This window comes from Manacus vitellinus, unplaced genomic scaffold, assembly GCF_001715985.3.
Source record: "Manacus vitellinus isolate BGI_N305 unplaced genomic scaffold, ASM171598v3 scaffold_37_pilon, whole genome shotgun sequence".
In the NCBI taxonomy this organism is placed as follows: domain Eukaryota; kingdom Metazoa; phylum Chordata; class Aves; order Passeriformes; family Pipridae; genus Manacus; species Manacus vitellinus.
In genome coordinates this window covers 3,961,418-3,987,688 of record NW_021940517.1, presented here as the reverse complement: position 1 = coordinate 3,987,688, position 26,271 = coordinate 3,961,418, and the positions used below count along the sequence as shown (strand labels likewise).

Genomic DNA, 26,271 nt, shown 5'->3' with positions numbered 1-26,271 from the left:
TGTTCCTCCACCTTCTTCACTGCACTGCTGAAAATCTGAAGTGTGAGACATTTCGTGTCATTAGCTATTTTCCAAGTAATTTTCCAGATGACTATTCAAAGCTAATTAAGTTAAACTCCTTGTCATCAGGTCATGGAAATATTTGGTACCATGATAGTACTTCTAATCTGAACCTGTGATATTTTCTGTGGGCTCCAAAATTTTCTTGAGCATCTTTCTTGCACTCTGTTTGTCTGCCTTTTCCTCTCTCACAGAGACGCACACCTTTAAAGATTGAGAAATATTTAAATAATTAGCTTTTAGCCACCCCGAGATTGAACAAAAAGGCAACCACAAAAAAAAAAAGAGGAGAAGCTAGAACTCTATTGTAATCCTTTGCCACCAATGTGTTGATTAAAGAAAATGTTAAACCGTAGGGTATCATCCAAGCCTGTAGAAGATCTACTGATACAATGAATGAAATAAAAAGAAAAAAAAATCTGATTACCCTTTGCTTGCATCTTTACTGAATAAGAAAAACAAAATGAAATTTATCTTTGTTGTGGTTCAGATTTCCTCATCCTGCTCAAATCTGCTCTTAATTTAGAAATATGCTGGTTTCCTCTTTCATATTTTCATTAAATGTTGCTCAGACTTCCTGGATCTAAAGGAAGCCTTGAGATTGGCCATGAAAAAAATGTCTTTTAGAACAAAGCACTGGAGTCACTGCGATACTGAGGACCAAATTCAGACCTTGTGAATGGACAGGGAAACAATCTAAAGGCAATATGGACCCCTTGTACTGGTCAGAAAGTGATGCTGTGAGAGAGATGCTGTGCCCAGGAAGAGGAAATCTGCAGTCTCTGTTTCATCTATGTCCCTTCTCTTCTTTTTCTCCCCTGGGCCTCTGACCTCTCCTCCTCATGGAGGCCTTATTGAACATTCTATTTCTTTCTATCTTTGCCATTTTTATCCTTCCTTTGTTTCCATTCCACCCATTTCTACCTGCTATTTCTCCTTCCTTACTTGTTCTCTCTCTTTGTCTGCTCCTCCTTCATTCCCACATCTGGCTTCAGCAAAGAGTTCTGGTCATCTTCCTCAGTTCACCACTCTGTGGTGTCTCCATGATCCTCCTTTCACTTCTCTCTTCTCTCTCTTCCTTTGCTTAATTTTTTTTCTTCTCTCTCCTTTTTATTTTTTAATTATCCTTTTTAAAATTGCATATTCTTTTTTTTTCATTTCAGCACCTCTTTTGTCCCGTATTTTGTGTTGCAAAACATTTCTTGAAGCCTCTACAAAGCAGCAATGATGCGATTCAGGTTCCTGGGATAACAGCAAGAGACAAGTAGAGAACAAACTTCCTTCCTCAATGCTGAGTATTCAACACAAAGAAATATGCTACAAAAGGAGAAGCACACCTCTCATCTGCAGAGCACTAAGGAATGGATGTGTGCAGGCACTGCTCCATCATATGGTGCTGAGCAGAAAGAGGAATTGGGCAGTGGGAGTTAACTGAGCACATGAAACCACTGAGAGGCCACAGTATTTCTCGAATGCCCTTCAGCTGAGACTGACACTGACTCTCAGTTGAAGCATGATGTTCTGTCACTCTGAGTATAGATTTGATGGAATAAGAAGCAAGTTCTTAAAGTTTGTTGTTTATGATACAGGGCAGGAATTTTCAGTGGAACACAGCCAACCAGGGCAAAAAATCTGAGCTATGGAGTAATATACTGTAATTTACAGTATCTCTCATAATGGCTTTTCTTGTGTCCTTTGTTCTGGGTCTTGGTCCCACTAGTATCACAGCCTGAGGGTCTCAGAAGACTGTATCTGAGCTGTGGATCAGGAAGACTACCTGGGAAACTGCACACCAACAGAGCTAGAGATGTTCCTTGGGTAGTGCTGAAAGTGGAGTGTGGTTCACATCGGCCTTTGGGTGAAATGAGATATGCTAGATTATTTTAGGTTTGAGGGTGTTTGCAGTCAGACCCATGGCAGGCTTATTTTGCAAGTTGGAAAAAAAGTTTTTCCTTTATACTTCTGAGGGTCACTAATCCACACTTCTTCAACTGTGCTGTATAGATACAAACTAATATAAGTACCCTTACCCATATTGAAATTATCTTCATGTTTCTTGTGCATACAGTGCTAAATCCATCAGTTCATCAAGCGCCAGTCCTGTTAAATGAAAATTTAGCATTTCTTTGCCTCATACAGGTATAGCAAGGCACTCAAAAACTCAGATGAAGCATGGCAAATTAATGTTTGGAGACCTGACTTCTTTTAAACAAATATGATTTTTTTAAAAAAATTTGTGGAAAAGCAAGAATGCTGCTGCTTTTCAAAATATCTAATTTTGGGACAAAACTGGTGTTCAAATGTGCCTTTTCTGTGTTGACACTTCATGCTTGTTAGACAACGGAAAAGAAGTTTCAACATAAAAATAACCATCAAAAATCCTTTAAAAGTGAAGTTTCGTAGAAAACCTCAATTACATGAGATTAGTCAGTCATGGTTTAGTGAAACAATGTTTCTCAATGGAAACTTCATTCACCACTTTTTTCATTTTTTTTTCCTGATTGAATATAGGAATCTCCATGGATGCACTTCACATACTGAGTGGGCTTTGTAAATCTTTATAATACTTTTTTTGGCTTAATAAAAGCTTATAGCTGTCCACCTGCAGTCTCATAGACTGTGCTGATCATTTATGAGTGATTTTCTTCTACCCATTTAGGCATGAATGGATTCCATGCCTGTGCAGAGAAGGATTCTGTATTTGATATGAAGCAAGCAATCCTATGCATTGAGTTGATAATGAGTAAAGAGAGTATCTAGGGAAAGGATGACTCAGATGACTCTATTTTATGGAAAAGATTATACACATGCACAGAATGGACTCTCATTTCACTATCTTCCCTTCCAAAAAGCTTTGTATACCAGCAGTGAGAGGACAAAGTGCATGATGAAAAAGGGAAAATGGACATATATACATGCACTTCTATTGTTAACCTAGATAAAAATAGAATTGTCTCCCTGTTATCCCCCTCATTGGATGTTCTAGAGAAATGTGTTTTTCTGAATGCTTTCTACATGAGTTTTTGATTAAAGAAAAAAAATAAAATGTATTATTTATGCCTTTTAAACAAAGGGCATATTTTCACTTATAAAACTTGAACTGGAACAATTAAATGGGACAAAGAGTACGGTTTGTATCAATAATTTATTACAATCATTCTAATGTTTAAGACATCATTAAACTTAGTTGGTTCCGATTTAATGTCGAAGTAATTACCCCAAAATTACATCAATTTGCCATCCTAAAGAAACAAAAGTAATAAATGTTTCACTTATTGTACTAAAGACTCTTCCCATTAGTTTCTATAATTTAGCTATGTAATACACTAGTGTAAATATTTAAAAGGGACAACTGCATTATCTTTGTGAGCAAAGATTTCTTAACTTCCATTAATCCATCTTTTATTACTACTATAAAAGGAAAATATTAGTTAAATATATCAAATCTGGGACACAATTAAATGTTTTTAATCATTTAATTTATATTTTTGTTTTCCTTCCAGCTTTCTAGAAATGCCTCCTGTCTCCATAGCTTATGGCACTTGTGAAGGGCAAAAGCCTGGTTCATATAAAAAAACTACAGTGTATTCCTCTATTTATATGCAGTGAATATTGTTAAAGTCTTCTCTCTTTTACTCTTTTAATATCTGAAATGACATCAGCAAGAAAAATTTTCATTCAGAGCCATCATCTAGGTCCCAGTTCTACAAAATGAGTATCTGAAAGCTAGGCATTTTGTTAGACTGGGAGAAGACTGAGAATTAAGTAGTTTTGGTAAAACTTGAACTATGAAATTGGCCTATATTTGGGGATGGAAACAAAATGAGAAAGTTTTTCAAAGTGTTGACAAAACACAGAACATTTCTCGCTGTGTGGCCTGTTAACTAATGGATGTTGCAACAGGCTGGACAAATCACTGAATAAATACATATTTTTCAAACCTTATAGTCTTCTATTTACAACTTTATAAAAACTCTAAACAAATATGCTCAGCAATAGCTGGAACTAGAACAAATATTGGTCAATGAGAAGCAGAATATAATTTGTGTTTTCAATAAGAACATAATTAAAATTAAAACTAAACTGTTGCACATGGAATAGGATAAAAACTAGAACTAATTAATTACTGTGTAACTAAATAAACACTGGTACTGCAGTGTGAGCCTAAAGGCCTATTCAAATGGATTCCTTTTTCGTATCAAGGCCATGCTTGGTTACAACTAGAAAACCAAAATTTATGCAAGTTTAACTTTCCTGTGGATATATGGAAGATACAGGAACCCAAGGTGAATTTAGCAGGCTTTCAAGTGTGATCTCATCAGGGATATGGCCTCTAACTGGAACTATGAGAATCAGTACTACTTATATTCAAGTGGTATAATTGCTGGTAATTGAAATAAACTATAAAAGTGATGAGACAGAAATACATACGAAAAGGAAACACCTCATGTTTCAGTCACTGTAGAGTTATTAAATGACTCTGTGCTATAGAAGTCTTTGAATACCTCAGAGTGCCTTTAGCATTTATCTGTGTTTCCCTCAGTATTTGAGGCTACTCATTATATAATCACATGGCTAGTCCAAATCTGCCACCCCACCCACCCTCTTAGTTTAAATGGGGTGCATTTTCAAACCATGAACATGGCAAAATATTTGGTAACCTACATTTATATTGTCTCCAAAGGCCACAGTGGTGGAATTAGATTCTTCTTACAAAATGCTGCTGTTAACCATACTGTGACCACCTAACCAGGCGCTGAGAATTCTCAGGGTTTGCCTCTCTCTCACTGTTTCAAGCCAGGTTGAATGTTGACCAGCAGCTCACAGTCTCATCAAGGGGAAAAGGTGTCATCTCTCACTTTGCTGAGAAAAGGCAAGAGGCTAAACTGAAGCTATATGGAGACAGTACCATCAAAGGGTATGGCCTCAAAATTACTGTTTTGAGAAAGCAATGGTATGAATAAGGCATGAAGAGAATTCCACAAAGGGACAAAGAAAGAAAAGAAGATTGACACAATGTGCACTCAGGAGGTTTCTTGTAAACTTTATGCAGTGGTGAAGTCACCACTGTGTGTTATTTGTTTCCCAACATAGCTCACTACGTTGCAAAATAAAAATCACCAGCATAGTTTGATAGCATACTGACCTTTAATCTATAAAGAAGATTAAATTCAAAGTTTAACAGTATCAAAGAATAACAAATACTTTTTAAAACAAAAATACAAGATAACACACAGGTGCATCTTGGTTTCTCCTGCTGCCAAAGCTTAGAGTACATAATTTCTGGGGTACGATTCCACTTCTTACAGTGTTTCCTGTCACTTCAGTATATGTCGGAATTGAAATGAAACATTTTTATTAGCAAAAAAAAAAAAGCTTCACCAGGTACAAGTTCAAGCCAGGGTGCTAGTCAGATGTGAGATCCCATACATTGTTTAAACAAACCAGAATGAAATCGCTGCTTGTTGCAACATTCCTGCCTTCCCTTGTCAGCTATTAGATGCCAGCAGTCCTTCTACCACTGCATTGATCAATTCAGCTACTTGTAACTCACAATTGTTCAAAAGGAGTGCTTTTTTTCACTTGGGTACCCTACCCTAAATTTATATCTGCCAGTTCTTATTCCCCTCAGACACAAATACAAAAAAAAAAAAAGAGCATCAGGGGGAAAAAATGACAGAGAAGGTATGAGAACTTGTGAAAACTTCTTTCAGACAGCAAGGAAAAAGTCTCAGGCAGGGGTGATGTGAGTAGCCCCTCCTGAGGGTAACTGCTGTTCAGCTTTACCTCTAGTGGACTCTGAGGCAAGCTAAAGAGTTGATAGGGCGTAGGGTGAAAAAAGGTTGAACCATCTGCTTGACATTCCCCATCTCTATAGCAAGATTTAAATTCTGACCCATATAAACTCTGCTGCTGCTTTGCACTGACCACAGAAACATGCTTTTAGGCCCATGCTGAACCAGACAGGAGTGACATTACAATCCAATTCACTTTACTCCTTTTTGATTTGCTGTACTAATAACCCAAGTGAAAGCAAACAGGAGAAAAATCCTACTAAAATTTATAATAAAAGGAATTTTAAAAATGGATAAAAGGATACATTTTTCTATAAACATCCCAAGTAGAATAACTGTTTTTTTAATCCATTAGTGGTAGTATTCTCATTGCATGATCTTTGGAAAGCCTAATAATTACAATAAAAACAAAACAAAATGAAATATTGCCACTGATGAAAAAACTGCAAAACTAAGTAAACAGCAATTTACATAATTCTCTCAGTCCTACAAACCTGAAATTTTCAACACTGCTTGGAAAAAATTGAGAATACAGTAGACTTTTCAGCATAACTCTACTTAAATGACTTTTTTAAGAAAAACGAGGCATACTATCAAAATCAAAATACATAGAATCAGGTTTCTATGCTACTTTTTACCAAAAAGTTATTTTCTAAAAAATGATTTAAATGCAAACTTTTACATCTCCAACATGTTTTACATATTTCAGACAACAAAAGAATACACATACATTGTATGTGATAATTTTTCAAAACTAGTCATTACATTTTCACAGATTAAAAAAAAAGTCTGCTTAAATATTTCATTTCTACAAAGTGAATTTACATTTTTAAGTACAAAGTGCAAATACTACAGTTGTTTTTATTGCCTTTTGGTGAGGAAATCTCCCACATGTCAAAGAGATCTGCCTTGGATCGGTAAGGTGTTCACCCTTGCTTCTTAGAAACCTGTTGAAAGAAGTTGGAAAAATTTGTGTCATTAATGATATTTTTCATTAATACAGTATAACTATCTACCTCTATTTCTCAACAGTGTCCACATGACGCTATCAGAAGGCGAGTTCTGCACAAATATATATGGGGAATAAAAAAGAATCCCTTCCCTTCATGGCATCTATGAGCAAGGGTATGAGCAACATCTTTACTATTTCTTACCTATGGTCCCTTTAAATCTATTACTGTTGAACACACAGTTTTAGCAACTGCCTGGGCAAGTCCCTGGTGCAATATACCTTTCTATGGCATGTGATGTATAAGGAATGGGCTGCTGGCCAAAGTCTCCTGAACAACCTATAGTTTCCTTGTAAACTTTTTGCTAGGCTGCAAAACACCCTCTGTGTCTCACTGACAGTATGTGTGCATGTATGTGTATGTTTGTTGCACAGGGCGGAGCTGAGCAAGGGAAACATACCTGGCCACTACCTTAGTTCTGTCAGACCCCTCACGTTGTTCTTTTGGAACAACCCCGGCTGATATTCAGTTAGTATATTAGTATATGTTTCTCTATCTGCTTTCTTTCAGTAAGCTTCTATGTGCCGGTACGCACACAGATGTGCATATAGCGAAAAAATATATTCAGGAATACACCTCTAAGCACACATAAGCATATATATAACTAAACTGCTGCAATAAACTAGTAGAAAATGAGTTTTTGAGTGTGTGTCTCCTGAGTGGTGCAAATCTTATCATGCCCTCAGGTGGGTGGTTTCCTTTGAGCGGCTCCCATGTTCTTCAATAACTTCTTTTCAAGTGAGAACTTCTGTGATGAAAACTACCTTCTGCATTTGCAGTCATGTATTGTTCAAGTATGAAACTGCCAACAGATGGCTTGCTTAGCCAGCCTTAATTTAAGGCTATCATTTGTCAGCAACAGCTCTTAAAACAATTAATGCTGAGTCAGCAAAATTATTGGTCAAAATTAAAAACCATAGCTGTTCTAAGGATACTTTTATTACAGATTCTGCAACTCGGGATCAGATTACAAGAAAGGGGAGAGGGCTTGTCATGCTTCAAGTGAAATGCACGTGTGCCAGTAATATAATTAAAATAACCCCTTTGCATGTTTTTGAGTTCCGACAGGATAATAGTTTTCAGGCTGCCTTGTTTAAAGGCATAAGTAATTTGTGGGGAAAGCTGGAAAAATTAAGACCACAAATATTTGTTTAAACAAACAGAAACTTATCACATCCTTGTAGCTGTGAGAATATTTTATATTCCATCAAAGTTTTGTAGGAGGTCTCTGGTAAAACCCACAACCAGTGTTGAGCTTGCCTTAGGAAGTGTGAACCTAACATCAAACAAATGAGAGATGAAAAATGGAACAAACTGATGAGCAACGATGAGAGGAAGATTTCTCTTGGCTTGTGGGGAGGTTCACCTTGAGTTTAATTTCTAACAAACTAATCTAGCTTTACAATAGATGGGACAACATTTACCACAACTATGGTTTTGGGATATTTTTAACCAAGTTCCTATTTTTATGGGTGCAGGATTACCTGAGCTGTTCTTATAATATATTTACATGAGGTGTTTTTTAAACCAGTTCATAATTTACTGATGCTTTCGTGGGAATTAATAATTCAATTCCTCTAATTAATACAATGGTGAGGTAAGAACAGTGTGAAGATGACTCTTTTACTAGACCATTCAAATAACTTACAAGTCATTCTTCAGAACCATGCAAAAGTACTAGGAAGGTATGCCTATGTAGCCCAGAAAATTGAATCTTTAGAATTAATGATTCTAAAAATAGACACATACAAATGAGAAACCCATTTTTAATCTATTTTCCTGAACTTTCACTTCAGTCCCTCCTTTTCAAAATGTACCCGTCCTTCATTTAAAAACTCCACTTTTGTGACTTTTGCAGCTCTGAAAGCCTTGACTAGCCAAACCTCCACGGATGACATACACTGGTGTTATTTCAAAAAACACAATCAAGTATTTGCAGAAAATTGATACACACCCAAATCACAGATTATGTTGTCAGGGCATCTGACATTTTATTTGCTCCAATCATTCTGCAGATCAAGCCAATTTTAGTTTAAATGTACACTAGCAGACTGATAAAAATCCTAGTTCTTCAGCATTCTTTTGCTCAGGTAGCAAAGGTATTTGAAAGTGACAGCTCTTTTCTCTGCCCTAAGATTTTAAAAGGTGTTTAAAGCCACCATTTAGTAATTTGGTGGGGGTTGTGAAATGTACAGACTTTCACAGGGCATGCGAAATCCACGGCTTTGCTCACAAATAGTAATTTCAGTGAATGTAAGTTTGTGTCTACAGTGTGACACAAAGAAAAATTGACAAAATTCAGTTAAAGCAAAAGATAAATGGAGATAAAGCAGTGCACTTTTAAAAGCGTATTGGAATGCTGTCATTCAGGAATGCAGAAGACTCATGAGGGCTCAGTTACAGTCATCAAATTATCCTATATTATCATATAACCTATATGTCAACTTACACTTTCCTAGGAGCTTTCAAATGCAAGCCTAATCCACTGTGCACATTATGTACATTTACTTGCACCTGGAATTGACTGATTCAGCTTTCCCCAGATAGAACTTAAGCCAAAATTTGTTAATTGGGATGCTGGTCTACATTTTTCTGGCAAGTCTGCAGAATAGGAGATTAATGTAGTTTGAAGCTGAAATGCTAACTGCTAAAACCCCAAGAAAGTCAGCTGGTCTAGGCAGAAATGGAGATCTTTCTCTCCCCAGTACTCACCTGCCTGCTGGATGAAGTGCTCTCAGTGTTGGTTTTAGGGGCCGCTAAAGGAGGGAAAATAAAATATTGTAAGTGTGGTTTGCAAGTTGTATGCAACATCCCCAAGAACTTAAGATCTCATTATGAAAAGGTATTTTTTAAGAGTAGCTTTCAATAAATGAAATAAAATATTTCAGATCTTTCATTGAAATGTCCACCTTTTTCTTTCCTCATACAGGTGTTGCTTCTTTCATGGAGTTATATGAAAGTTAAATGACAACATCTCTTGCCAGGTAATATGTGACATTTGCTTAGGAGATTGCATCTAGTCATTGCTGAGCATTTCAAACTTGTTAAATCTTTAGTAGTAAATACAGTCTATTATCCCTGGTGAGAAAGAAGCGTTGACAAGCAGACTGTCTGGAAAGCATTCATTTTGCTTAAAGATAGTGTAAAGAAACAGTTCTATAAGCCAAAGACATTGTTCATATTTAAACTGTAAAACTACAAGATTATCACTGGTTTTTTTTAAGTTTCTTAGTGTTAAAGCCCAAGACAGTACCCAAAATGGGGGAAAAAAATCCAATAAGCTTCATGAATCTGTTGGCCCATTCGACTTCACAAGCAAATTTGAGAGGCTAGGGAGGAGCTCGCACTTTTGGTTTTCCATGTCAGTTTGCGAGTCAATCAAGCTGTAATGGGACAAGGGGCAACAAAACTGGACCTTGAGAAATACTGCAGCAACTAGTACTCCACTCAGAAAGCATGCTTTGCAACTGTATGGTTTTTATATTGCTTCAAATGGTTCTCATACCGGACACCTGGGATTCAAACAAAATGGTACAGAACCACCTCCTTGTCTGAGCTCTCACACCTCAGAAAACGAGGGTCTCATCTTTTCCTAGAAATGTAACTGTAGCTGCAGTGAAGTGCCAGTTGATTTCTCTTTGTGCGAGTGAAAGGATTATCAGAAAGGAAATTTTAATTATCAAGTAAGGAGAAACAAAACAGAATAATGATATTCCAACAACAGTAATTTTTATTGTCTTGTCCTTAAAACTATGTATTTCCAGTAAAGCAACACAATGATTTTTAGAACTTTTTTCCAACTGAATGCCATTAGTTTTTCAATGTCAAAGTTCCGAGATATTTTTTTCATTCCAAAGTTGAATGTTCTCATTATTGAATGGATTTTTTTGGAGAAGATCCGTTAAAAAACTCCTGTTATAGTGAACACAATTTTTACTTGAGCCAAATCTCTGTGTAATCTTTATATGATTTCATGCATCTTACAACTTTCCTTTCCAAAACAAGCAGTTTATCCTAATCTTTGAGGGTTTTTTCGCTGGAATGTGCACCAAAAAGATTGGGGTTTGCCTTCAGTCTTGCTATGGCTTTCCTTTACCTTCTGGGCAGTGATTTTGGACCCAAATTTTATTTAAAATTAGCCCAAGGAGTGCCTGTTGCAGCAGGACAGAAGCATTTTACTTTCCACATTTTTAGCATAAAGATAACAACAGTCATTTTTTTTAACCTCCATCATCTAAGTGAAAATTGCAAGGTATTATGATTAGGTCCACAAAAAAAAAAAAGGCATCAGAAAAAAAATTCTGGATTTGATTGATGCTTGTTTTGAGTGATCTGTTTCTGTGAGTCATGGACAATTTATTAGTAAAATGTAGAGCTCTTCTGTCTTTCTGCAGTATTCCCTTTCTGGACTTGAGTAAAACCAATGACACCTTTGTTTTACTGTCCTCCCTTCATTTTAAGGTACCAGACAAACCAATTTGCCTACATTAATTGTTCTACAACTTCTTAAAGTATAGGGATCTACTGCTGTTGTTTACAATTTTTTTTTTAGATTCTTCTTCATTTTCAGGTATTGCATGATTGAACTCTGCAGGGCCTATTATACTCTGTAGTTAGTTGTTCCCCTTTCTACCACTTTGGCAGCAAGGTAAGGTGGCTATGTATCAGCAGTTGTTCCACCTGTTTGGCAGATGACTGCATTCCTTGCTTTATCTCTAAACCACATTTGAGAAATGAGAAGTCATTAGAAAGTTCAACGACATGCTTCCTTCCAGGAATCCAAAAAGCACAGGTGTGATACTTCCATTCATTCAGAACATAGTACTGTAATAACATTAAACTGGCTTTTTGATGACTGTTAATGTTATCATATCCTCTGAGGTTTCCTACTGTAATACATTTAATGGTCAGAATCAACAGGAAGTTTTTGATTCTGCTGGAGCAAAGTGATGTTTTGCCTACACAGAAGCAACTTTCCTGCCATCTGCCTTTAGCAACAGCTGCATTAGCTACAGACAGGTGTATTTTTTTATTTTGTACGATTCTGGCACTTATAAATATCAGGCTTCATCAGCTTTGAAGTATTTAGTGAAAAAGACAGATAGAAAAGTTTCTTACTATGGCGTTTCTTTGTTTCTGTTTTACCTTCTTCTTTTGTTACTCCCAAGCAGCCCATTAATTCTTGAACTGACAGGGACTTATCGTTGTTCACATCACAGTATTCCACAAACTTCTTCACACACTTTTTGGGCTTTGATTTCTTTCTCAGGAATCTCTTAAAGGGCTTGATTTCTTTCTTGCCAATATCCCCACTGGAATTTTTATCTAGCTGTTTGAAATACCAGTGGACCACTCTCTCTTCCAGAGTATGATTTGGATCAGGCTCTGAAACCCTGAAACAAGAAAAAAAGAGAGTTTAGTCTTAATTCTAAGATACATAAACCTCAGTTTGTGCCTTTATTTCAGAATAGTTACATCACCATCATATGTATTGTTACACAAACTTCCCTGTTTTTGGACACTAACTTCTTGTAGTAAATCCCTCTTTTTTCTCTTTGGCCAACTGTACCCTAAATTTTACACTAAGGGCTGGAATATTAGTTAACTCTCTGAAACCCTGTTGAGATCAGCACCACATTGGCAAACAGTGCTTTCCCCTTTAATTTCCTGAAAAAGAGAAAAATGAAGAGAGAAATAAAAAAAGAAAAAGACAGTTGCATAGACAGCAGATGCATTAAATGTGTAATCAACTGAAGTAGATCAACAATCAGCATTGCCAAATACCTAAGTTCCAATTACAACCCATGATGGATACTCTTAGAGATGAAACACCTGAAGGTATTGAATTACAGGATAAGTTATAACAATAAATGCCATCTCCTCTTCAGATGATAAACACCTGACCTGCAGATGCCCAAATTTTGACAGTACTTATGCATTTTTAATGCTACCTGTGACTGCTGATAGCATTGACTTGTTTTGCAAACAACTAGGCAAAATACAAATCAGGAAAGTAAAACACATTCCTCAAATAAAGCCTAAGAGAAGAAAAAAACCTGACAGACAGTTGCACCAGCAGGTACAGATAAACCCTAATCTGTGCTGTTGAGAATTCATCTATCAAGTGCATCTCTGTTTAGTGGATATAGTCTACAGTGATAACTTTGAAGTAAAGTCTCCTAGTTCTTGGAAATTTACCCTTTGTGAAGGCTTCTCAAGCCCATCAACAATTCATTCACCATTGCCAGAATCCTTTTAAAGACACATAAAAAGGATCTGAAACCCACCGGCTAGAAGACAAGGATGGATCAGAGACTGCGTGCACCATATCTGTGGACAATGCATCCAAAACACTAGTCAGGAACTCATTCTTCTTGGCCCCAGGACAACCTAGAAAACCAGATTTTTTTTCTTTTCTTGTTAACTGTTTTTACAAGATTCATATTCCAAGAATATTTCAAACTTAGAGATAGATGTAACTCCGTGTACACAAATTTCCATTGTGGACAAGTTCATGATTCAAATACACATATCTAAATTCAGGTATATATCTGTAACAGAGCAGGAATAAACAACCAACCATTTGAACTCAAGCAAGTGGGAGTCTGTTTTGCATACCTGGAGTTCCTTTCTTTAAATTTTGGCCATTATTTTTCCTTTTATTGAGATATCTTTAACATGGGTGTCATATTTTGAAAATAAAAGCTTTGAAACAACAGAGGTTTGTACCTAACACAGACTGTTTGAAAGATGGTCTAGAAACTGTTTGAAACATGGTCTAGAAGCTCACAGCACAAGACTTCTTTCAGCTTTCTACTTTTGCTCCTCTGAATTTGCACTGGCTTTCTCAACACGCATTCTTTCAGTGCATTGTTTTTCCTCTCTGCAAAATGACAGTTAACTCCTTGCCTCATTCCCTTTTCTCTTAGACAAGGGTTAACTACCACTACATGGCACTAGCCTAATCAGCTGTGCTACTTTGGTTAATACCGAGGGATCCTATGGTGATGCTCGATCATCCTCATGACTACATTCCCAATGCTACAAAGTTTTTCTCTGAAAGAAACTGACAGCACGTTTCAGATACCTAATACATCAGATAAATATATACTGAAAGATCCCCTCTTCGAGCAGCACAGCTGGAGCACATAAATTCCTCTGACAAGTGCATGAATGTTGACACATGGAGGTTTGCTTATACAATACACCTGTTTCCTCTTCCCCAGAGCCCTGAGCCAAACACCAGGTCTTCCCCAGCCCTCTATTAGCTGACTTAAACTCTAAGATGATCCATGATCAGTGACACAGAGATTAGAAACTTGAAACTGGAGTCCATAGCAGGACTTTCAGAGACAATTCTATGCTGGCAGCCACTTACCCACAGTTCTGTTTTAAAGTGAACAAGGGAAATACTTTGAAGTGTTGTGGATAAAGATTAGTCAGCCAGTAGGGATTTGTTATTTTATTACACTTCTCAGAAACCTCTGGAGCAGGCAGCAGGACTATATGAGCCTGAAAAGCCTCCTTGGCCAGAAAATTATTTTTTAATATATCCCATGTTAATCCAAGGAAATAAACCTGTTTTATATTAGCCCTTAGTTGTGTTGCAGTAAGAATAGCTCAGCTGTTATGTACAGCAGGAGCACCCACTACATATTATTGTCTAGCACATTCATGTAGTTATGAGTTCCCTGTCTCTTATGTTTGCTTTTCACATCAGAGACATTTTATTCCAATAACTGTAAAAGGTGTATGGAATTTACTGAGGCAAGTTTCACTGCACTAAAAGTACACACACAAAACTAGTTGTCCTTCTCTTAGATATGTTCCTCTTCCCTTTATCTTTAACCAGTGTGGGTTTTTTTCCTGTCACAACTGGAAAAAAAGAGAAAAAAGAAAGGAAAAAAACAAAACAAAACAAAAATCCAACAGCTATGACTATGAGTTCAAGTTCAGTGAGGCAAGCACTTGATCTTTGTAAGGAAGAAAAATGAGAAGGGTGGTAAGACATTAATAGGTAAGGACAAAAGACTATAGCAACAGGTTGCTGGCAGCATTCAGTGCATAATTTAAAAGCATATTCTCTACTGCAAAGAGCTTGCTGTTAAATAAGGTTCAGGCACTACAACCGTGTAAATAAATTGTGCATTATGATTTAAATGAGGTTGCATAGCTTTGCAAGCCACAAAAGCACATTTGTCCAGAGACAAGCAGGCAGATGCCAAGAAGTTCCAAAGCAGAAGGCACATTCAGTTGTGTTAGCTTGCATGAAACAAGAAACTAAGTCTCTGAGCAACCTACTGAGCTCAGTGCTACATCTTGCTACCAAGGATAGCACTGTGGACCAGAGCTAGTTCTCTTCAAAAGACAGGCAAAAAGAAGTCTGTCGGAGGCTCTCCCATATAGACCTATCTTGAATGATATAGGTTTTATCCATTTCATATTGGAGCTGTGTTACCATCATCAGTCAGAAGCCTGAATTCTGCCACAAACATTAGTTGTGAATTAATACAGGATTCATGGAAAATGCAGGAAATAAGACCTCAGCATGTAACAATGCAGCACAACATCGAGAAAAGGAAATTTGACTTTTTTCTTTCTCTATCTTTTTTTTTGATACATAATAATATTAATATCCTATTTGATTTAGGAGCTCCATCTGAATTTTTCATGTTATTTATGACTGTATTTCTGACACATCTGGAAGAAAGAAGAACCTATGCTTTAGGTAGTTTCTACTGCTCTCCAGGGAGCTGCTGAGTGTACATATGGTACAGATGTAGAGATCAAAATCCTGACTTAGCTTTCTCTTTATGAGATACAGCTAGGTAGGGGAAAGTATCAACTTCTAAATTCACAAGAAATCACGGGGAGAAAATACCACAGTTTAAAGCCTGTCTCTGACAATTTTCCCTAAGAATAAGAAAGGTTTCTAAACGTGTATTGCATAAAGTTGCAATAGCAGCTAACAGTAATAGAAATCTTGTCGTAGAAAAGAAAAATTGCTGTTAAAATAAACACAATCAGGTGCTGTGAAACATTCTACATTATAACTGTACTACTTAACGTAAAATGACACCCCACAAAATCCTCACCAGTTAAATACAGAGAAAATATTCAGTTTCTCCCAATTACAATTTTTGCTGATGTGTGGGCAATCACACAGCAATTTACCTCACAGTGAAATCTCTGTTCTTTACAGGTGTTATTAACTCAGACTAATTCTCTGGAGGCTTCACACTGAGCTTTAATTTTCAACAAATCTGTGGATGAACTGGTAAGACTGGAGGGGCTTTAGCTTGATTGTAATGAATAATTCACTCTTGCTGGGCTAAATACAGAAAATGAAAGACAAGTCTCTTATGGGAGCCTTATGCTTCTCTCTATGGTTCATACACTTCAGTTTCTTCTGCGGCTGCCTGTCCTATGTGGATTTGACAGCTTACATAAATAGTAATTTGTTGTTAAAGAATGGAAGTTGAAATCACATGGAGTTAACCTGCAGGTTTAGAGATGTAGAGCTGAGTGTTTGATCTAAGGATAGTTTTACCCAGAGTAAACCTTAGACCAACAAACACATACAACACATGACAGGAACACACAAACATCTCATTTAAACTATAATATAAAGGAAATCAAAGAATCATTGTTATGCATTATATATCTCAAATGTACACATCTCACTATACATATGACTACTTTTAGTACTAAGAATGGACTTTTAAAGTTAAATCTGTGGGGAGGCTTTCCATAAACCTTTTAAAATATGCACCCAAGTGCCTTGGAGCTCCCTGCTTTGTCCATAACAATCTATTACTGTCAGTCTTGGAAGATTATCTTTTACAGCACATCTGAAGCCATGGCTAGAAGAGCATTTAGTTCATTTCTGTAAAAATGGGAATACAATAGATAAGATTAAGCACTTTAAAAGGGATTTTGCATCAATCTTCCTGCAAGAGAGGAAATTGTCTTCAATCAGTTACTCAAGTTACTAAAGACACAACAACTTCCAATTAGCAAATCTAAAGCTTCTTTTTTATTCCCCATTTGTTAATATGAACATGAGGCTTAGCAGTGATCTTAAATACAATGACCACTGAAATACCTCTGAAAAATGTAAATAAGCTTTTGGTTTGCTAAAAAACTGAATGATCAGAACTATTTATATTCATGCTTCTTTTGTACCTTTGACTTCACTGAAAAATAGTGGTATACAGAAAAAAAAGAATTTAACGAAGTGTTTCAGTGCTACTGGTTATCCTGGGAGAATAGACAATACATGGAAAATATTTTTTCTTGAACTTTTATTCTATACGCACATATAGGTACAGTTCATGAGTTTATTCCTGTTGATCCATATGAACCACAAGTTTGTGTTTGTCTAGACATGTTGAGAGGTCTCTTCATTTTTTGGAGGACTTCCTAAGCTTTTCCTGACTCCCTTTCCAGGAAAAAAAAAACAACTCAACAGATGAGCCTGGGAAGTGAAATTTGTAACTCTGATGATGACTAAAAATCATGGTTTCAACAGTCAGTGCTTTTATAGTTTTATTTAATGATTAGCCTCTAGAGGTCTTTTCCAGTCTTAACAATTCTATGATTCTATGGTTCTATGGCTCATTGCAATTTTCCCCTCACTACAGCTCCTGGTAACCTCTCACAGACAAAACCTCTTAGTCTCCATTCTAAAAGGGTTGAGGGCATTATCATTTCTCTGTGTTTTTATTCCTCAGATATTACCTGTTTTAAAAAAAATTATTTTATTTTTTCTCTTAAATATTCTTACTATTTGAAATAAATAAGCTCAGAACCAAATTCTCTTTTATATGTCCTTACCCCAGTTCCAGAAATAATGAAATGGAATAGAACAGATATTAGCTGTAGAGGAGCTACAGATCCATTGCCTTGTAGCCCCTGACTTCTATGTCTTACAGGGAAGAAGTACTATTTCTTGAGAAGGGCAGGAAGCAGATTTCAGTTCCTAACATATATTTAACTTTATTTTTGTTAACATTTTAAAATTATCTTTCTGTTCCAATGTCAGGACACGTGTACACACACACACACACACACACACACACTAAAGAGTTAACAAAAGTGTGCTCTCCCTAGGCCCTACCCTTCAATCCAAGGCATTTATATCATACCAAAGTGCATTGAGTGGGATTTGTTGAACTTGAGCCTGCTGAAATGAGATGTCTCACCCATAATAGTTATTTAAGCTCAGTATAAAGGAAACCATTCAGAAGGCATTCATCCCAACTACCTGAGATCTTTTTTCTAGGAGTAGAATAGGATCTCCCTTTAAATGTTTCTCTTCTTCCCCATTAACAAAGGAAGCCCAGATAGCTAATTTATATTCCCAATTGGTGTAAAACCACTTGTGATTAATTCTATATGTGTATGTTCTATAAATACATTTAGCCTTAAACTACTCTTTTATTCTTTGGGTAAATGTGGAGGAAAGAAGGGATAATATTCATAGCAGAAACACATGACCCTACAAACAGTTTTTGCTGGCAACTGAGTGACAAAGTTAGATTAGGGCATTTGTTCATAGGAAAAGCAATCCATTACCTTTATTTCTGTTCCAGTAATATTATTGCTAAACAAGAAAAGGAAAATCAGAACATCAAAGTATAAGATATGCAATGTGAAATGGTTAACTTCTGATTACCACTTCTTAGTTTTGTTTTCCCTCAATGAGAGTTTGAAAGGCTTTTGAGAAGTGAAAGTCTTGCGACTAACAGCTCAGAGATGTCACTGTGAGAACAGGTAGGGATGAACCAGCTAGAACACTGTAATCCTTTCAGGGGTCATTTAAAAATCAAAACTGAACTTGAGAAAGTCTTTGGACCTTACTTGACATTCTTAAACATTCTCTTGTAGACCTTTACCATTCTAGTTTTGAGTGGGAACAGAAAGAAGGTCTAAAAACTGAGATGATAAGGTCTTGTCTCTTTGCTGTCCAATGGACACAAGGCAGCTGATGTTTTTATTAGTCAGTCAGTACCTACACAATATTTAATCCACTTTTGGAAGCCAGAGACATTTCAGTATGTTGAGAAGGATCTGAAATTCTGAGCATTTAGGTTCAGTCTGTGCCAATGCAAACTTCTAACCTTCAGAGGCTTGTCGCCTTATGTTTACCATGACCTACAATACAGTCATGTGGGTCCAGCTCCAGTGAAAGAAACACAATATATTTGACTGAAGTGTTGGCCCAGTGACAGAAGTCAATCATCCGTCTGATTAGGACACAGAGAGAAGAGTTTCAAAATTAGAAAGGGGCCCAAAAATGTCTAGAAGAGAAAAGCAACTGGGTCTGATTTTCAAAAGGTTATACATCTGCTTTACATATCATATTTCATGACTGCCTGACCCTGAGATATACAGCTGGTACTTCTGACTGCAGTAACACTTTCAACAATAGCTTATTAAACTGAAATATTTTCAAATCCAGTTTTATACTGTATTACAAGCATCTGAATCTCCACATTATCACTCTGAGAGTCTTAACAATTAGCAAGCAGTATTGCTTAGGGAGTAAAAATGCATTTATTTTTAGTAGACATTTATTACTTCCCATTTACTTTTATTTTCATCATGTTGTTATGTTTCCTCTCAGGAGATGGGTATGAAAAAAAAAGGTATTTAATTACCTCCATTTAAATATCCATTAAAAAGGAAAAGCTATTAAAAAAATGTATGTTGTTGCAATTATGGAAATGACCTCAGAAATAAGGTGCATAATTCTGGTCTCCTGATGGAAAAATTGAACTGTGGGGACTTGCCTTAGTGGGGATGTTTTTTACATTATTTAATTAATCTAAGCAGCCTGGTCCTTGGAAATGTTCATGAAAAACAGCCTCTTCTACAAACTGATGTTGATTTTAACCTTTCTGGATATCTCTTACTGAGCCTTTTACCAATGGAAGTATCAGCTGAAAATCCCAAAAGCATCCACTTCATCTAAAGCCACAAAAAAAGTCTCTATTTAGACATGAAGAACCAATGGTCATTAAATCAAAAAGATGAAGGAAATTCAGAGCTGTTGGGCCAACAGCACATATTTATGTGAGGGCAATTTTCGAAGAGTTCCTGTGCATGGTGTTACCTTCATGCTAGTCCACAGTCATAACACAGGACGGGTGGAAATCTATGGCCAGCACTCCTTAAAGATACCTTTTAGTACCTCAAAGAGCATTATATACATGATGGATTTTTTCAAATACATCTTTGAAACACTGCATATTTGTTGATTTTTTTTGTTTAAATATAGTTGGTACAGAGCAACCTCAAACTGTGGCACACAAATGGAGCATTCTACAGATGCAGTGACTTGGTGTCTCTTGATCTTGGGAATAAAAGCAGTGGCAGAATCACCAACTGCAAATCTAAGTCACTGCTACCAGGGCCCAAAGCATGTTGTTGGATGGTAAAGGATGAGATGGAAAAAAAAGATGGGGGGGAAGGAAGGAGGAGAAAGGAAGTATAAGATTTAGCTACACCAGAAGCAGTCAGGTGAAGTATCAGAATCTTTACCCATGCTTTTGTTTTGCTTATACAGATACCTATAAGTTGTGAACTTGAATTAGGAGACACATTTTCATCAGTTTTATCTGATTTTTTTTTCTTCCTCCCTTTCATAACTGGCAAGTGAATGTTTTGGAAACTGGATTTCCAACTCAGAGGGAAGTTAGAATTAATGCCAGGCAGGCATGTCTATTTCTTGGAACATAAACTGTATACTGAATTTTAACTCAGAATGGATTTTTACAACAGTGATTAAAAGTTTATAAAATGTAAATGTTGGAAGTAACTGAAGTGAAACAAGAATCAGAAAGAACCACTAAAACATTACTTGAACACTATGGAATGAACCAGTCCTTGGAAACCTGGCATCACAGAAATCTCCCTTTCTCTTTATGCAGTATTTAATCTGGGATCTGCAGTCGTTTTGCCTTCCAGGACACTTTCCACTATACATGATAGATTTCCTCTGCAAATGGCATTTCAAATCTCACTGACTCATCCTCTGCTAATTAAAAAAGCTGTAAAATGACTAATATAAAAACATAAATACAGCCTTACAATTGCTCAGTATGAAAGTCTTACAAGGTATGACATATGTAAGAATTAAATGTCCTTAGTTCCTGCTGAAGGAGGTGAGCATACTATGACAGACTGATAAGGCACAGGCCTTAATAATTCGATACTATTCATTTAAATTAAAGATGAAGGTCCATTCCTAATTCACCATTACCCAGCTCACTTTCCCAGAGTCGATAGAGATCTCTGTAGCTACAGCAGGTTCTCAAACCAACTTTCTTTGCAAATAGACCTCTATTTGGAACAGATGCCCCAAGCCAAATATAGTACTGTGTATCTCATTAAACCACAATAAACTAATGTTCAAGTAATTATGAGTTTGACTTAATCCCATAAAAAACAGGGCAATTGAGAGTTAATCATGTCACCCTTAATTTTTGCAATTTACAGTAAGCACTGAAGAAATGAACACATCTCTCTTGGTAGCAAAGATCCTGCAATGACAGAAGAACAATGGAGCAAATTAAAGATGGAGATTAATGTAATTATGGTTCTACAGTGTCTGCCAGGAAGGATGCAATGCAGCTGACTTCCTGTAATGCAGTTTACAGTGTGCGGTTTGATTACAAAGTACCTTGGGTTGTTTTACAGTAGGGAGATCCAATTCCATGATAGCACTCCATTAAGGATTATGAGGGCAGTTTCCTCACTGGATCACTACACTGTATGCTAGTTTCATTGTGTTCAGTGTGCTGTTTCCCTTGTGTGCTGCACATCCAGCATTTGGTCAGGGACCCAATAAGAACATCCTGGAGCCATGCAGAGGCCTGGATTTCCTTGCATTTGTGCAGACATCATGTCAACTTCAGCAGACATCATGAAGTTAAATGCTAACCAGATTCTGCAGAGTCAGTCACTTGGTATTAATAGGTGACATCAGAAAGGGCTGAGAGGCTATTGAAATATGAAAACCATCTCAAGCTTACTGACCATGGGACTTGAGAGGAAATAAAGAGACAGAGAAATACCCTATCATACTTCTCCAGAAGTCTGGCATGGTATGCAAAAGAACATGACCCCATTTTATACACAGGCTGACATGACATGACATGCTACAAGACTGAGCACGTGTACGCAATTATGGGAGTGTGTGCATGAGTACAATTTCTGGAGCAGGCCATGGAATCTCATTTGTCGATAACACAGCAACACAAACACGAGGGAAGTTCTTATACATCTTACTCTGTGCTGCTGAGTGAATGGAGAGAGATGGGAAGAAGATATCACATTATATCTTTGTGTCCTGGGTATTGCAGGGGATAGGGAAAAATGCAATCTGAGTGTACAACAGCAGCATCCCAAATGCTCATATCCAGCAAAACTGAGTCCATCTTGGGCACGTATAATAACCTGATTTCCAGGCACGCGTTTTGCAACAGTGCTTGCTTGTTGGTGAATGGAACTGAAATAATGACTCTGATTATAATTCATACACCCCACATTTCCACTCTACTGTGAATAATTCTTTGGTATAAATATGCACATTTTAATGATTTAGTAAACAGTGGTCATTTTCCATTACAAGTGAATGAATGCAAAAGACTCTTATTCTGAAGTAGAAGTCCACGCTTCATACCTGGAGATACTCAACACTGCAAATTCCAACAGACAAAGACTTTCAATCCATGAGCTTCACATGACTGAAGTAAACAAGCCCTCTGCAAATGGCTATAAAAGGGTTCACATGCTAAATTGTCAAAAATCAATAGGTGGTCTACTGCCAGCTAAAATCAGGAGGCGAAAGAGAAGGTAATGAGCAAAGAAACCCACTTAAACCTTTAAAAATGCCTGGGATTAGATTAAGAAATTCAACATATGTGTGTGGATTACAAAGACAAGATAAACAGCTAAAACCCATTTGTTTCTGTCAACTGATATAAGCACATTCGCAGAGGATTTTGCAGCAAGGTTCAACTATGCAAAGTTGAACTATGCAAAGACTAAAGCCTAAGCTGGTACAATTTCTTTGTAGAAAGCAGAAGGACATGAATATATGGTAAAGGAAATGAAAGGAGAAGAAAAGTATGGAAATTAGAGAGAAGCAGGTAGAAAATCAAGGGAGAGAAGAGAGGCATGGAAATCAGTGGAGAAAAAAGCTGCTTGAAGTTTCAAGCAAACTCACTGGGACAGCCTGTGCTCTGACACAGACACTTCTGACAGCACTGACAGAATATTAATCTTCCTCCCCCATTTTCCTCCAAACAAAGCTGTGGTTCACTGAGATAGCTCTGGCATTCACATGAACTGGCTTCTGGTGGTTTTGTTTTCTCTGTTTCTGCCAAAGTCATGTGGATAACATGGCTGAATCTCTTCATCTTTAGCTACATTTGCAGGGACAAAGGGGTTTTATATCTTCCTATTGCTTCTGGCACTCTCAGTATGTGACCACGAAGTAGCTCTCCCTAGGACTGGCCAGGAAACAACAATTCTGTCATGTGGAAATAGTCAGGATTGGGTAGTTTAGATTTTACTCTGGTGCAAAATGAGTTTTATAATGCTTTTTCTTTGTTTGTTTTTTTTTGTTTGTTTGCTGTTGTTGGGTTTGTTGTTTGGGGTTTTCTTTAAGAACATAACACCCATCCCATCTTGGCCAAATAGCTTGGTGATGAGGGCACACAGCTGAGATGGAGGAGACTGAGGTTCAACTCCCTGATCCAAACCAGACAGAGCAGGGAGTTGAAACCTGGCTTGCTGTTATCCCTGTGGAATATCCTAATCTCTCACACTAGAGAATTTAGGTTCAATTCCCTGCTCTGTCTGGTTTAGATCAAGGATTTGAACCTAGGTTCTTTCCTCTTCAGCTGAGTACTCTAATCAGCGAACTATTGTGTGTCCACAGAAGGGTTCCTTTTGTTGTAAGTAAGCTCTTAAGAACAAAGAGAGTGTCAGAAACCACTTCTGTTTCTACATTAAAACATTTTTCTTCAGAAGAATAACAATAGCATCAGATTGGACAGCATGTTCTTTAGGGTAGAGCTTAATCCCACATGTCATATAGAAACGCAAAAAACATCTTCCAAAAAGCCTGGCAAGTGTGTCAACAGAGTGCTCTCACTAGATCAAATGAATTCATGGGTTTAAAGAAAAACATGGGCTTCGGTGCTTTGCTGGATAAAGGCCACTGCACTTTGCACACTGAAGAGTGGAATTCTCACTAAAAAGGTATTTTGCCTTGCATGTTTTGGACTCGAGGCTTTCTGCCTTATGAAACAACAGTTATGGGAACTGATGTTTAAGCAGCACTTTATCATTCTGCCATACTATAAGTCACTGTTTAAATTTTTTTTCAGCAGTGCATATACACAAGAGAAGCCTGTTGTTTGATACAGAAACTCATTAAGTCTGTTGGATTTTATTTTCTAACTTTAAATCCATTCTATTGAAAACTGAATCTTTAGCTTCTCTGTTATTCAATATAAGTGTTTCACTTAGGAGACATAAAACGTGTAGACAATGCAACTTCCAGTGGAATAATGTTGAATTCAGAGCACAGTGAAAAAAATAGGGCAGCTGGAGGGAATCAAATGTTCAGACATCATGGCAAAGTGAAAAAAAATAAAAAGATCATTTATAGGGAAAACAAAAAGCATAGGGTACTTCAGTGGTTCTGTCTCAATCTGACAGCTACATTTCCATTCACAAGCTTCATTTCTGTCACTTTTTTATTTTAATGAGAAAGGTTTAATTCACTTGTCTAAATTTTTAATAGGAAGGAAACTCAGACTTCTCACACAGTACCTTCAGAAACATCCCAAACTTTATGCTTAATGACTCAACTCAGTAAAGTATCTAGGTTTGTCTGTAATATCAAGTGTATTTTGGGTTGTTCTGATGAAGCAGAATCCATATGATCTATGAATTTCATGAATATTTAAAGATACAAATATCTATCAAGGAAAGAGGAGAGGATGGGAGTTCCAAATTCAAGTTTTACAATCCTTTTTTAGTGATCCTTAGTTAATTCGTTTTCTGTTTTTTTCTGCATGAAAAGAATCACTTTTCATCTCTCAAATATTTGAGAGATTCTATTAATGTCACTGATGTGTTTGGAAATGGTTACCAAGAAACACTAAAAAAGAATATAAATGCCTGCCTATCAAAAGACATTTTAAGAATAAATTGCTCTTCTTTTATGACAAGCATTTTTCTGTTGACTCTAGTGAAAATATAATGAGCAAAGAACGCCCTCACTTTATCTGTCCTGTCTTACAGCCTTCTGCTTTATCTGTAAACAGAGATAAATCACTAAAAAGGAAACTGGGGCTTGGGAAATTAGTCTTTTGCTGTTGAAGAAAGAAGTACAAATTTTGGTTTGGTTACAAGCAAATCAATCCAATTAATTCCTACCTGTCTCCAAATTAAAAATGTTACTAAAGGCAAGCGCTGAAGCTAAACACCTGAGAGAAAAAAAATCTGTGAGGAGAAACTTAACTTCAGCCTGTGCACAATCCTTACTTTAATATAAAATGCATTTGTAAAGAAATACTTAAAAAAAAAAGTCTTCCTCAAAGTTAGGACTGAAAACAGACCAACCTACAAGTTCCATCTAAGATACAAGGCATACAAGGCACCCTTCTCTTACTTCACAGTTGAACAACTTCTGAAATTCAAAGTAGAAGAAGGAAAAACTTCAGCAGCAAGACATGCACTGTACCCCACAATCAACTCACTTTCTGTGTATCAGCTATATCATTGCAGTTAGAGTAAGATCCAGTGGGTCTAATCCGTTTTTTTTTTCACATTCCCTCCGGACTACCAGGTTTGATTTGAAATGAGGTTTAATAGACTCATTCAGGTAACTGTTTTATGATATGAAATGCATGCCTCTCATATTAAACCAGAGTTTTCTGACTTGATTCCCAGGGCAACTTTTCTTGGCCAGATTTTAAAGAATTAGAGCAGTGTATATCTGTTCACATTCCTCCTTCCCTCTCTACCTTCCACATGAAGTGACTATCAAGTGAAGCCTGTCTGCAAGATGCCCTACAGCCAGATATGAACGAGAGCTAGCAACAACAAAGCATTCACCCAAATGCTTAGCTAGGCCTCCAAGCTTAAGGCTCAAGCAGCTAAGGAATTTGACAAAACAAGGTTTCACTGTAGAATAAACCATACAGTCTTCACTCTCCCAGAAGAATCTTGCCTTCCCAAATAACCCTTGTTTCACCAAGCCACCTGCCTATGTCAGGGAAATCAATGACCTTCAAAAGTAAAAACAACTCATGATGAACAGCAAGCCCTGTTTTTCTAAACATCAAGGTACACTGTAGCAGTGTACCTTATTTTTTTGCCAA

General features: G+C 36.9%; 1 protein-coding gene across 1 annotated transcript in view; it reads right to left on the bottom strand.

Moving 5' to 3' along the window:
- Window positions 1-5,166: 5,166 nt before the first annotated feature.
- Window positions 5,167-26,271, bottom strand: part of SMOC2 (SPARC related modular calcium binding 2) — a 108,273-nt gene continuing 87,168 nt past the window's right edge. Inside the window, exons 11-14 of the mRNA XM_008923614.3 lie at window positions 13,153-13,255; window positions 12,011-12,258; window positions 9,578-9,621; window positions 5,167-6,802 (exon numbers count right to left, since the gene is read on the bottom strand). Of these exons, the coding sequence (XP_008921862.1) occupies window positions 6,782-6,802; window positions 9,578-9,621; window positions 12,011-12,258; window positions 13,153-13,255 (416 nt within the window). The 3' untranslated portion in view covers window positions 5,167-6,781. The remainder of the gene's footprint in view (window positions 6,803-9,577; window positions 9,622-12,010; window positions 12,259-13,152; window positions 13,256-26,271) is intronic.